This window comes from Otolemur garnettii, unplaced genomic scaffold, assembly GCF_000181295.1.
Source record: "Otolemur garnettii isolate 467f Iridium unplaced genomic scaffold, OtoGar3 scaffold00142, whole genome shotgun sequence".
Classification (NCBI taxonomy): Eukaryota; Metazoa; Chordata; class Mammalia; order Primates; family Galagidae; genus Otolemur; species Otolemur garnettii.
In genome coordinates, this window is record NW_003852537.1 from 2,820,126 (window position 1) to 2,834,740 (window position 14,615).

At 39.2% G+C, this 14,615-nt stretch overlaps 1 protein-coding gene across 1 annotated transcript in view; it reads right to left on the minus strand.

Annotated features, from left to right (window-relative positions):
* Positions 1-14,615, minus strand: part of LMTK2 (lemur tyrosine kinase 2) — a 94,592-nt gene that overhangs the window by 28,113 nt on the left and 51,864 nt on the right. Inside the window, exons 6-7 of the mRNA XM_003798894.2 lie at positions 12,787-12,874; positions 5,223-5,356 (exon numbers count right to left, since the gene is read on the minus strand). Of these exons, the coding sequence (XP_003798942.1) occupies positions 5,223-5,356; positions 12,787-12,874 (222 nt within the window). The remainder of the gene's footprint in view (positions 1-5,222; positions 5,357-12,786; positions 12,875-14,615) is intronic.

Here is a 14,615-nt window from a genome sequence, read left to right on the forward strand (position 1 = left end):
AAAAAAAAAAAAAAAAAAAAGCAAAAACTGGACAAAATATAAAAAGAAGCAGTTTTCAGGTATTAGACAAGGCACAGCCCAGGGGTTCTTATCCTGAAGAGAAGAAAAGTACCAGCAGTAAGCTCCACATCCACCCAGCTTTCTGCTTAGGGTCCCTTTCTAAATGGAGATAAGGAGTGATATCACGGGGTAATGTGAATGCTGGGCTTTTCTATGTCTTCTCAAAGTGCAGCTTTTGTTTTCTTTTAATTACCTTCCTCTTTCCAGGTACTATGTATTAACAAACTGGTAGGTATAACCTGTCTATATTCTTTCCATACTTACATACACCTGAGGAACTATAACAAACTGGTCAACATAAGGAATTATGTCTACTGTACTGATAACATACATGCAGTGCATGTGTGGTCTATGAAAACCAGGTCAATTTAAGGAGGTGGTCAACGGAGGGAAGTGGTCCACTATGGGGGTTCTACTGTATTCGAAATCAGGGAAATGAAGAGTATTTGCCTTACAAAAGTGCAATACTCTGCCTACTCATTATTTGCATCCTTCTTTCTTATTTAACATTACCTAACATGAAAATTGCTCCAAGTCAACTAGTCTAGCAGTTCTAAATCTTTCTTTATAATAGTTGTATTATATTCCACAGTGCTGATGTACCTAAATTTACTTTAGTGCCCCCCATGAGTATTTACTTGTCTCTTACTTTTTTTCCTTTTGCTAATACTTCAGACAATGCTGCAATGGTTATTTCTAATACACATTCTTAAGTTTTAGTGCTTATATTTCCTGTAGGATTAAAGGGAAGGTGTATTTTTAATTATGTAGATACTGCCCAACAGCTTTTTAAAACATTGTAATAGCTGGCATATGAAAATCATTCAATAAATCTTAACTACTACTATGATTTTTTTTTTTTTTGCAGTTTTTGGCCGGGGCCAGGTTTGAACCTGCCACTTCTGGTATATGGGGCTGGCACCCTACTCCACTGAGCCACAGGTGCTGCCCAACTATTATTTTTTTTATCAGCAGAAAGAGTCCCTCTCTGTTGTCCAGGCTAGAGTGTAGTGGCATCATCATGGCTCAGAGCAATCTCAAACTCTTGGCTTAAGCAATCCTCTTGCTGCAGCCTCCTGAGTAGCTGGGACTATAGGTGTGTACCACCAAGCTTAATTATTGTTTTTAAAGTGGTAATTTTCTAGTTTGTATTCACTGTTACCTTCAATGAAATATGGAAAACTGATACAGTTAGTGGGCATCTTTGTTTAGTCTTTTCATTTAATTGAAAAGGCCTTATTAATAAATTTTGCCATTTCAAATGATATTGCTATTGAGTTTTGGCAACTAATCCTTATGATATTTGTTTCTTTTCTTTTCTATCAGAAATTTAATATAGCACAGCTGCTGAATTACACCAAAAGATGTTTCAACAATCTATTGATATAATGTATTTTCCCCATTTATTCTGTCCAACGTGAGGAATTATGCAGATACATATTTATAATATAAGGTTACCCTCACACTCTCAGAATAAGTCTTACTTGTTGTTTCATATATTGCTGGACACAGTTTGCTAATATTCATGTCTGTATTCATTAATGAGAATTGTCAATAACTTTTTATATTATCTTTTGCTATTAAAGTTATGCCAGATTCATAACATGAGTCATCGAACTTTCCATCCTTTTTATGGTCTTGAATAGCTCAAATTCAAGATGACTGGAGTCATGTGTTCTTTAAAGGTCACATAAAAATCAACTATGAAAACCTCTGGACCTGGTGCCTTTTTTACAAAAGTTCTTTGGGCACCTTTCTAAAGATTGACTGATTACAGTTTTTCCACCTCTTCTGCATCTAAATTACATTTAAATTGTTTCCTTTCTCAATGCCTTTCCTCATTTTCCGTGAGAAAAGGAAATAGCACAGCCACCACAGATGAATTCCTATTTGGTTTTTTCTTCAGTAGCATATTCTCTTTCCAAATCAACCTAAACTGTACTGCAGAAAAAATTAAACATACACACACACACACACACACACGTACAAAGCTCTGGACACACCATCCTACTTCCCACAGAATACAATCCAACTGCCTTATCTCGGCACTAGTGCCCTTTATAATTTGGCTTCAAACTTCGTCTCTATTCATATCTTCCACTATTTCCTCTCTTAGTCTTCTGCTCTAGTTAGGTTAGACTATTTGATATCTTCCTCAACTCCTTTCTCTTTCTTCCACCATATCGATCATCTTGCCGCTACCTTCTCCATCAATTTCCTAATCTCCTTCATGCTCTTATACCCATTCATCAAAGATCACAAAAACTCCTTCAGAATACCCACCTGGATTCCTCCCAGACAACAGTATCTGCTCCTCTGTATAAACAACCACAAGTAGTGTTTGTACCTGGCTTCAAACTGCTCCTCAAGTTACTGGCAGTAGGAATTTTTCAGCTCCATTGTAATCTTAATGGGACTATTAAACTTATGTGGTCCTTTGTTGATGGAAATGTCTTTATGTAGTGGGTGACTGTATTATCAAAAGATTTTAGATACAAACTCAAATAAAACCCCTAACAATTCACTGACTCACAGAAACACTCAAGGTAGTGTTGTAGCACAAGTATCATGCTCTTTTAACACTTGATTACCCAAAACTCTGAGGGCTGCAAAACTTAGGAACCTCACTGTTTCCCAGCAGAAAATAACTCTAAAATTGGGTAAATCCTAACAAGGCTCTTCTATGCATAACTGTCCCTATGTACTGTTAGGAGGTACCATCCCAGGTCTCCAGCTATGTGAACCACCATGAGGACACATGTGCCTGTGGGAACTGTCTGTACCATGCTCACCACAGTGACCTGGTAGCATCAATCTTACTGCCGAGCTGCTCAGAAAGACTTAGCAAGCTCTGGGCCAGCAAGGCAAAGAGTGGCATGGAACCTTAACAAACTGGCACTGCATGCTGTTTATATGGCCTTCGCCAAAGTCATAATGTCACATGCACCATGTCAGAGATGCAGGCTGCCTGAGATCTTGGGATAAAGCCCTTATATAATAGGCAAAAAATCAATTTAAGGGAGAGGGAGGCTTTACTAGATTAGTTTCATAACACAGCTAACAACTTTCAGTTGGACATGTAGGTTGTTCTATTTTCTTTTTTTTTTTTTTGAGACGGAGCCTCAAGCTATCCCCCTGGGTAGAGTGCCATGGCATCATACTCACAGCAATCTCCAACTCCTGGGCTCAAGTGAGTCTCCTGCCTCAGCCTCCCAAGTAGCTGGGACTACAGGCGCCCGCCACAACGCCTGTCCATTTTTTGGTTGCAGCCATCATTGTTGTTTGGCGGGCCCGGCCTGGGGATTCGAACCCGCCACCTTAGGTGTATGTGGCTGGCACCCTAGCCACTTGAGCCACAGGCGCCGAGCCAGTTATTCTATTTTCAAACAACATAGAAAGTCCTACTTTGAGTCAACCAATAAGTATTCTAAATTCCAACCTAAAAATATACTATATGATATGCTACTAACAGAACAAGAACCCAAAACACAAAATTTTGTCCCAAATGAATTTTATGTAAAATATGGGGACTTTTTAAACAAATGAAATAGCTATCAAAAAGGTTTTAAGGATTTTCTTTACCTTGTGTTTCTGAATTTGAATAAAATCTAAACCATGTGACTTAATTTACCTTTTTTTTTTTGAGACAGAGTCTCACTATGTTGCCCTCAGTAGAGTGCTGTGGTATAACAGCTCACAGCAACCTCAAGGTCTTGGGCTTAAGTGATTCTCTTGCTTCAGCCTCCCAAGTAGCTGGGACTACAGGCGCCCACCACAACATCTGGCTATTTTTTTTGTTATTGTTGTTGCAGTTGTCATTGTTGTTTAGCTGGCCTGGGTCAGGTTCGAACCTGCCAGCCTGGGTGTATGTGGTCAGCGCCCTACCTACTGAGCTAGGGGCACCAACGATTTATCTTTCTTATTTGTTCTAAAGTCCACAAAATTCTAACTTAAGTAAAACTTTAACCTGAAGAAACTCACAGGAAAACACTATTTACTCTGACAACTTTGCCAATTTTTAAAATACACTAGTGAAACATACTTGAGCTTTAAACACAATCTCTAGCTATTTCTAACTTTATGTTGCTGATTCTGATAAGATGCTCTTTTAAAATTCTCCTCTCCAGAATTTAAAAATTCCTAAGACAAATGTTAGGCAATAATCATCTGCATTTTACAAAAGGTTAACAATACAAATAATGCTAGATATTAACCTATTAGAAAAGACTCAAAAACTAAATATAGGATTTCTCCATTATAAAATCCTTATATTTTGAAGTTTCACATAGGGATTCTGCCTTGGGTCTTAAGGAACCTATAACCTTTTGGGTCTTTTAACTTTTTTTTAAAGCAAACCACTTTATCAGAATGATTTGTTCACTATTGCAAGTCAAATAAGATATAGATGTGTAAAAAAAAAAAAAGGTTAATAATTTTCCTTCTTCCCTACCTTGAAGTAATGTTGAGAGTTTGATAGGTACAGTACTTTTCCATGCCTGTTCATATATACACACCTCTAGAAATATAACCAGGTGTTTTCTCACTTAAAAAAAAATGAAATACTATAAATACAAAATCTGACAATTAAGTTCATGAACTCGTCCTTTAAAAAGTGCTACATCATCTCACTGCTGAATATCACTACAGTCACCTTCAAAGTACTGCCCGTGGAAAGCTATGCACCAGTGCCAGTGCCTAGTCTACCCTTCAAAGCAATTGTAGACTCTTTTTTCCTGGAATGACCATAAGAGCTGCTTTTGTGCAAGGAATGAATTGGGATACACCATGAAACCCCACAGGAAAAATCAGAAGCCTAAAGCTGACAGCAAAAGGATACAACAAATAAGCTATAGATTGATACTGTTTACTCTCAACTCTGAGACATGAACAATTTTTTTTTACATTTTTTTAAATTCTAGAAATAACTTCCAGATCTCAGGCTGTATAAAGACATTTTATCCCCTGCCACTGGTTTCAATGAAGTCCAACTCAACCCTTACTCAGACACCGGAAGAGTGGGATAACTTCTAGGGGCACAGCCAAGAATTCACTTTGCAGCTTGTCCTCCCTGAGGTTTCCAGAGAGCCTTTCACTTACTGGACAGGCTCTTTGGGCTGCCACGTTGAAGATGTGTGAGGTGCACCTCTGACCAACAGACCCACCTGTGTAGGAAGTGCAGCTTATGCATGGCAGCCAGCCCCGCGGCGATCTCACACGCCATCCTCTGCAGCAGCATGGTCTGCGCGTCCCCCCGCATGTGCCCCTGCTCCGTGCGCAGATATGCTTTCAGATCACCCTGCAAAGATCAGCCCACTTGAGTTTCAAAAAGAACTGCAGAAACAAACTGAGTGTTTAAACATGTGGCCTTAGGTGACTTATTAAGACCACTTATTAGAAATTACTTAATAAAGAACCTCAGAGTGTACAAGTTTCAAATTATAAAAAGGAATTCCAACATGATGTTTCAAAAGTAAGGAACACTATTATGCTTTCAGGGCCACTCTAACTAGATTATGTTAGTTTATTTTTCTTATACAAACACATGTAAAACAAAACAGTAAAAACAAGAGACAGTTTTAAAATGATGTACAATTTAAGAACAGTGCAGTAGAGATTCTCAGGCAACTAAGATGATGCGAAGAGTGAAACAAAGGTGCTGCTCATGTTGCCTACTGGAAGGATTCTAGGAGACACCTGGGCAGTAATACTTCGCCTTCATTACAAAGGTTTCGTGGCTATCACTAATACTCTGATTTGAGCAAAGGACGGGGAAAGAAGGAAAGAAAAATGGGACGGAGAAAGTCCGGCCAGTTCCAGTAACAACTGCTTCAGGGCTCTGCCAGCTTCCCTAGGGCCCTGTGCCGCCCAAATGAGAAAGAGCATTCCAGTCACTCCAGAAAAACTAACCAAGTTGATGAGGCTGTTCTTCAAAAGAGACAAGCCTCAGAGGGAAAATAAACAAAGTCACAGTCAGGAATCCAGCACACAGACATGTGAGTGCTGGGATCCGAGGTCCTCCTGTAAGTCTCCCCTCTATCACCCTGTCTTTACCTCATCTAAATGTGGACTGTATGGGTTTTTTTTTTGGCGGGGGGGTAGGGGAGTACAGTATATTTGTTTTGAGGAAATAAAATTTTCCATATTCTTCTTACCCCATGATTAAATATTTGTTGATATGATTTAATTCCAAATTAAGGCTTTCCACAATCAGTTAAAAAGCTGTAGAAAATAAGCCAATAGCTTTCAGTTTTCTTTAAATCTTGGTCAAGAAAAGACTCCTAAGGAAAGAAAGATTCCTTGACCAACTAAAGGATACATTTATTATAACTCGCTGAAGACAGCAAATTTATCAAATTCTTCCCAGAATAAAACTTTAAAACATAATTTTTTTTATAAACACGTCCACATTTAATACTATTAGTTAAGTACTTACAGGTCTACGACAAGAATCTAAATGTTTCTATTCCCAGTTTCAATGATCCCTACGTGAATGATAATGTTGATAATAATATTCACTACATTCTGAGCTCTTGAGCACTGGGCTAAGCATTTACACTTGTCAATGCAAACACTTCTCACAATTTGAGATGTTTTCCAGATACGGAACTGAGGCTTAGGGAACTTAAGAGATTTGGCCAAGGCCACAGAACTAATAAAGGACAGGGTTGTGCTTCTACTTTTTAGTTTACAAACTGGTCAAGAGAGTTCTGCTTAGCAAGTGAATGAAATTAGCATGCAGATGAAATCAATTTGTTTTATAAGCCTGAACGTAAAATAACATAAGGTCAATGCCATCAATTTGCAGAATTCTTCTAAGTGTCATGAGACTGCTATGCCAGGGACACAGTGGCCTCCCTTTGGTGCAGCGCTTGCCATCACTGTCCTTCAAAGGTTTCCTTCCAAACATGGCATTCTCCTCCTTTGTTACCACTAGAATTATAAGCTACTCCAGAGGAGAAATAGACATTCTCCTCCTTTTTTTTATTTTTTTTGAGACAGAGCCTCAAGCTGTCGCCCCGGGTAGAGTGCCATGGCATCACAGCTCACAGCAACCTCCAACTCCTGGGCTCAAGCAAGTCTCCTGCCTCCACCTCCCAAGTAGCTGTTACTACAGGCGCCAGCCACAATGCCCAGCTATTTTTTGGTTGCAGCTGTCATTGTTTGGTGGCGGGCCAGGCTGGATTCGAACCCACCAGCTCAGGTGTATGTGGCTGGTGCCTTAGCTGCTTGAGTCACAGGTGCTGAGCCCTCCTCCCTTTCTAAAACTATATAATCATTGGTTCAGGCTGGGCTTTACCCAGCATGGGAGCTGCGGGAATGATGAATGAGTTAGATGACAGTTAAATTTACTACAAAAAATTCCAGCAAAAAACACTAGGGATATATAAGCTAATGGGATTTTTATTCATAAGGTAGCCCATATAGAAACTAAACATGAAAATAGCTAAAGTATCACCAGCTAACCCCCTCTGTTGCAACATACACCTAAGGGAAAAAAAAAATCACTCTGACACAAAAGCATAATTATGCTGTGCTGTATCTGGCTAATTCTCAAAAGTGACTCTGGCCATGGAGGCAGAGGGGTAGCACAGTGGGTGCAGTTATTTTTCAAGGCTATCTGAAATGTATCCATCACCACTAACTGTTCTTCAAATGGCTTCTCTCTGCAACAGCCCCCTCCCCATATTTCACTATGAGAAAGAACAGAATAATGAGAAGAGTTGCCTACTTCCATAAACATTTTGTTTAAAGAAAAGCGGGTAGGGGGAGAAAAGGATTTTACTTAAGAATTGATACTGACAGCGCAATCCCGGCAAAATTATCTTTAGCCAGGAATAAGGAGTCAACATCAAAGATTAGTGAGGAGCCTGATCACTGTTTCTCACAGATGAGACTTGTGATGGTCTATGTAGGACCCAGTTAGTTCTATGTTCTAGAGTGATCCTTAGAGCTCTCGTGGTACCACAGTTTGAAAGAAAAAGATCAGCACAAAATCTTTAATCACAGTGAAGGTTTTTATATTAAGCAAGTACAAAAATTGATTCATCCTATCAAAAACAGACAAATCTATATTTAGATATCTGGTTTATTTTATTAATATTTGTATCTTAATGGTGCTTAATAACAAGTAGAATGGAATATACATAGATTATTACTTATGTCTGTTATATAAAGAAAAACACAATTTACTAAGAACAGTAATGTATTCTGAATTAAAATAAGCTTTCTTTTATCCACGTTTTAAAAATTTCTCTGCTTTTCCAAAACCCCACAAAAAAAAAACCTCTAAAAGAAAAATTCTGACACTAGATGGCAGCAAACTGCTATACTAAGAACTCCCACAACAGAACAAGCAACTCTCAATGACTTCTTGCAACTAGTCAGACCTGTAAATGGGTTACTCACAAGTGCTCTCTCTCAATTCTAACATAAATGGCCAGAAGGTCTTTATCCATTCTTTTGCAAGACCCTGAGAGCAAGGATTTAATTTCATCATAATGTAAAAAGTCAACAATAGCTTTATAACTAAAAACTCATAGTCTTTTATGATTAAAGGGATGATTCTAGGAAACATGATTTTTAACAAAAATTAAAGCTGTTTTACTAAAAATGACAGTGCCACACACCTCCTTTTTGCTGAGGAACATGCCATGCCCCTCTAACACTCTCCTCCCTGCCCCCTGGCCTGGTCTGTGTTTACTTCTTCTTGAGTTCCCACCACTTGAGCTCCACCTCCTCTTTGGTTACCTGGACTCTTCAACCATGTGCCTTTCGAAACTCAATCTCCTCATGAGTTCATCTCTTCTCTCTGGTCTAACACACCTCCCAGGTAAATCCAGTGAGTCTACCTCCTGGCCTTCCCCTACCTCCCACCCCAGGACCCCTCAGAAATGCTTTAAGCTTTCACCTACCACTTGGGTGTCAGCTGCTCCCACCAGGCCCACCTACCCATGACCACATACCTCCCCGCAAAGCACAGCAGGTGGCACCTCACCAGCCTCACAAAGAAACAGGCCTACTCTTTTCTTCTTTAAACACTTCCTTCTTCACCTGGCTTCAGGACACCACAACTCCTATACTTCCTCCAGTCTCACTGGTCATTCTTTCCTCAGCTTCCTCATAAGATCTTCCTTCTCTCACTGATCTGTCCCTCCAGGCAGGCCCCAGAGCTCCCTCCTCAGTCCTAAGGACTGTGGGCACTCACTGCCCAGGTGGTTTTATCCACTCATGGCTTTAAAAACCACATCTCATAGATATCTCTCTGGCCTAGACCCCTCATCTCCTGACTTGACAATGTGCCCTGTATATCTAACGGGTGTCTAGCACAAAACTCTGCCAATCTGGCCCATTTCAGTAAAAGGTATCATCATTTTCCCAGTGGATCCAGACCAAAAACAAAGGAATCATTAGAGAGTTCTCTGTCCATATCCAACCTACCCCCAAGCCCTGGGTCTATGTTCAAACCTCCTCCCACCACTATCACTGCTACCATGCTAGTCAGAGACAAAACTCCACCCTGTGGGGATCTACACCAGCCCTTGCCTGGTCTCCCTGCTCCCACCTGAGCAGCTAAAGCCAGTCTTTTAAAACATAAATCAAATCATGAGAGCCTTTGGTTCCCAACTCACATTTTGTTTACTCGTCTGCCTCTACCGCTAGAAAGTATGTCAGACATGGCTGGGACTCTAATTCTCTATCAAGCCCATAAATAGTGCTGGGCACCAGCATGTGTGTAACTAATATTTGCTTCAGGTGTGGGAGAAGAAAAAACTTGTGGAGAAATTCTAAATGATGTCCCACAGATTAAAGTTGAGACAACCACTTTCCCAAGATAGTCCATTTTTATCATTTCAATTTAATAATCTAATAATTATCAACTTTGAAGTAAATCTGTGATGTCATCCTTTTATTAGGCTTAAATTAATTTCATTATTTCATTACTATGTATATTTAAAACCAAAGACAGTTAACTTGGGAAAATAATATTTTATTTTTTAAGATTCTGCTTGAAAGCTTATCTTTGTTTAGTAAATGCAATAGATTTTGCTTCAACAACAGGGAGTTATTCTAAAAAAACATTCAAAGTACAGTCGTGCATTGCTTAACAACAGTGATACCTTCTGAGAAATCATCATCATTGCATTGTATGGAGATCTGGAATGTATTTACATAAACTTAGATGGCCTGGCCTACTGTATGCCCCAGCTACATGATAAAGCCCACGGCTCCAGGCTACAAACCTATACAGCAAGTTGCTCTCCTGAATACTATGAGCACTCATGACACAATGTAAGTATCTATGTAGCTAAGTGTATCTAAACATAGAAAAGGGACAGCAAAAATACAGCATAAAAGATAAAAAACCCTATCTAGGGCACATGGCATGAATTGAAGCACGGGAAGTATTCTGGGTGAGTTACTGAGTGAGTGAAAGAATGTGAACCTAGAACATCACTGAACACTACTACAGACTATGATCATTATAAACACTATATGTTTAAGCTACACTAAATTTCTAAAAACTATTTTTCTTTATTTTTGTTTATTTTTTGAGATGGAGTTGAAAAAGAGTGGTGTGATGTGGCGTCTCAGCTCACAGCAACTTCAAACCCTTTGGACTCAAGCAATTCTCTTGCCTCAGCCTCCCAAGTAGCTGGGACTACAGGCGTCCACCACAATGCCTAGCTATTTTTGTTGCAGTTGTCATTACTGTTTAGCTGGCACTGACCAGGTTCAAACTCACCACCCTTGGTGTATGTGGCTGGTGCTGTAACCACTGTGCTATGGGTGCTGAGCCGTATTTTTCTTTAATAACAAATTAACCTTACCTTACTATAATTATTTTACTTTATTGTAGAAGCAACCTAAGAGCCCATCAACCCATGAATGGATCAACAAACTGTGGTATATTATACCATAGAATATCATGCAGTCATTAAAAAGATGGAGACTTGGCTCGGCGCCTGTGGCTCAAGTGGCTAAGGCGCCAGTCACATACACCTAAGGTGGTGGGTTCGAATCTAGCCCAGCCCGCCAAACAACAGAAGATAGAAGCAACCAAACCAGGCGTGGTGGCGGTCGCCTGTGGTCCCAGCTACTTGGGAGGCAGAGGCAGGAGACTCGTTTGAGCCCAGGAGCTGGAGGTTGCTGTGAGCCGTGATGCCACGGCACTCTGCCCAGGGGTACAGCTTGAGGCTCTGTCTCAAAAAAAAAAGATGGAGACTTTACATTTACCTGGATGGAGTTGAAACGGATTCTTCTTAGTAAAGTATCACAAAAATGGAAAGATAAATACCCAAAGTACTCCATACTAATATGAAATCAATATATAAACAATTACATGTTCCTAAGAACAATTAAACCCTATTATAGTCCAGTTGGGGGGTGGGTAAAGGGAAGCGGAAGCGGGGAGGATGTATGGCAAAAGGAGGGAGGGCAGGAGGCGGGATCTCACCTAAAGTGCACATTGTGAACTAATTTGAACAGCCTCATATACTTTACCCAAAAGCCCCATAAAAATGCTGAATGGAACACCATCAGAATATACATTTTTTCCTGCCAATATCTATAGACACAAAAATACTCACCCTACAGTGAAGACAAATATAGCCTGGAAAAGAGCTACAAGTGACCCAAAGCCAACATGTGAGATGAATGAGAACTATTTTGTTGTTCTACGCAGAGATTTGGGGATTGCTATGACATAATCCAATGAAAGCTAATGTATCAAGTTTATGAATTAATTTTTATTTTTTATTAATAATCTCTACCAATAACAGAAACATTCAAATCACATTTAGGCACTAAAACAAAAATTCACAATATTTACTGCTATTTTAACAGCTGAAAATATAATCTAAATTAATTGGAGATTTATTTGGGGGGGGTACTCCCACTTTTCTGTGCATAGCCAGGGAAGATTTTATATTCTAAAAACTGAGACAATACAAAGAAATCCTTAAACCTAGTTAATTAAATTAACATCTCACTCTTTTTGGAAAATACAATTATATGTTTAAAATGGGCTTTAAAAAAAAGGATGAAATATTTTCCACAGGGGAAACGAGATTTACAGAAAATTTTCACACAGAAATTACTATTGAAATTATTCATAAAACTATGCAAAGGACAACCTTTCTGTCTCAATGAGTAATAGTATCACGTCAAGAAATAAAGCCATTTATTTTAAGAAAAATCGAATTCTTTAGAAATATAAATACACTTACTATTTTCAAAAATTGACAAACCATGAGTAGTCTAGTAAAGAGGTTCTTGGGCTCTCTCACTGGGGCAAAGTGTTTCAAAATGCCTAGGTGAAGCTAAGATCACAAACTCTCAGAATGGGCACACCTAGACCAAGCTCTTGCTTTGCCATATACTTACTAGACATTTTCTTAATATTCCTAAACTTTATTGTTTTTTCCTAAGCTTTATATTAATCATATGTGAAGTGTGGACAAATATTAGTACCTGGCTCAGGGGTTTGTTACAATTAAATGTTACAGTGTAATGCTAGTAAATAGCTTACTTAGCACAGGAACGGAAGCATAATACGCAGTGAACCTCTCCCTACCAATTAATACTATCACAAAAGATGATAAATTCATACAACCTCAGCTGGGGGGACAGACATGAAAGAAGTCCCTCATCTAGCATTTCTGTCTGTCAAAAACACTTGGGTACAACGTTTCAAATGCTTGAACCAAATTTCTACTAAAAACTTACCAAGTCACAGAACTCAAACACCAGAAGATAAGGAATTGCTTCTACACACTGTCCAACACACTGAAGAATATTTGGATGCTGAAGAATACTGGTAAAAATAAAAGTCATGGTGTTGTTCATCAGGAAGCATGACAGTAAAATTGTCCAAACAATAATCCAAATTTTAACATACATAATGATTTAACTATATGACAAAGAGAAAAGACCACATGAAAGATGATACTTAATATCTATTAAACTATGTTATCTAATGATTGAATAATTCAAAGCCAATTGAGGGATCATTTTCACAAATTAAAAAAAAAATCCTAACTTAAAAATGTTTACCTTTAGTTAATTTAAATTTAGAGAATATATTTTAAGGCACCATTTTAAAAAAGGCAAACTACCCCAGAAGATACCAAAATCCAAGCCAAAGATGCCCAAATCCCTGATATAAAATGGGGTCATATTTGCATATAACCTAAACACATCCTTTCATATATTAATACTTTAAATCATTCTAGATTACTTCTAATACCTAATACAATGTAAATGCTATGCAAATAAAGTATTACTTGTATTATTTTTTTATTGTTGTATTGTTACTTCCCCCCCAAAATATTTTCAATCTACCGTTTGTTAAATCCATGGATATAGAGGGCCAGGTGGGTATACAAATTCAGTAAGCATTTCAAATCAAATATTAAGGAACTCTATTTCTCCATTAGGCTGTCTAGTTTATACACAGTATGTTCATAAATTTCCACAGTGTATGCAAACTCTTTTAGAAGACAGCCAAAGTAGTTTTTTAAAATACTTTTTGTTTTGGGTGGTGCCTGTGGCTCAAAGGAATAGGGTGCTGGTCCCATATGCTGGAGGTGGCAGGTTCAAGCCCAGCCCCGGCCAAAAAAAAAAAAAAAAGGGAGGCACCTATAACTCAAAGGAGTAGGGTGCCGGCCCCATATGCCAGAGGTGGCGAGTTCAAACCCAACCCCGGCCAAAAACTGCAAAAAAATACCTTTTTATTTTGAACAATTTTGAATTTATAGTTAGTAACAAAGACAGTACAGTTTGGAGTACATGCACCAGCCATCACACTTGCTTAAAAAAATTTTTTTTCTTTTTTGAGACAGGGTCTCAAGCTGTTGCCCTGGGTAGAGAGTACCGTGGCATCACAGCTCACAGCAACCTCCAACTCTTGGGCTTAAGTGATTCTCTTGCCTCAGCCTCCCAAGTAGCTGGGACTACAGGCACCCACAACAATGCTCGACTATTTTCTGGTTGTAGTTGTCATTGTTGTTTAGCAGGCCCAGGCTAGATTAGAATTCACCATCTCCAGTGTATGCGGCTGGCACCCTAGCCGCTTGAGCTACAGGTGCCGAGCCACACTTGCTTAATTTTTGTATTTTTTTATAGAGATGGGGTCTTGTACAATTCGTGTAATTTATGGCCACTCTGTACCACTAAGGCTGGTCTCAAATTCCTAGTCTCAAGTGATCCTCCCACCTTAGCCTCTGAAAGTGCTAGGAATGCAGGCATGAAAACTCACACCTGGCCTCATTATAGCTTTTCTACAAAGGGTGAAGTAGGCCAGGCATGGTGGTTCATGACTATAATCCTAGCACTCTGGAAGGCCAAAGGAGGACTGCCTAAGTTTAAGACCAGTCTGAGCAAGAACTAGACCCCAGCTCTACCAAAAATAAAAAAAACTAGCTGAGCACAGTAGTGCACACTGATAGTCCTAGCTACTCAGGAAGCCGAGGCAAGAGGATTGCTCAAGCCCAAGAGTTGGAGGTTGCTGTGAGATATGATGCCATGGCACTTTACCCAGAGTGAGACTCTGTCTC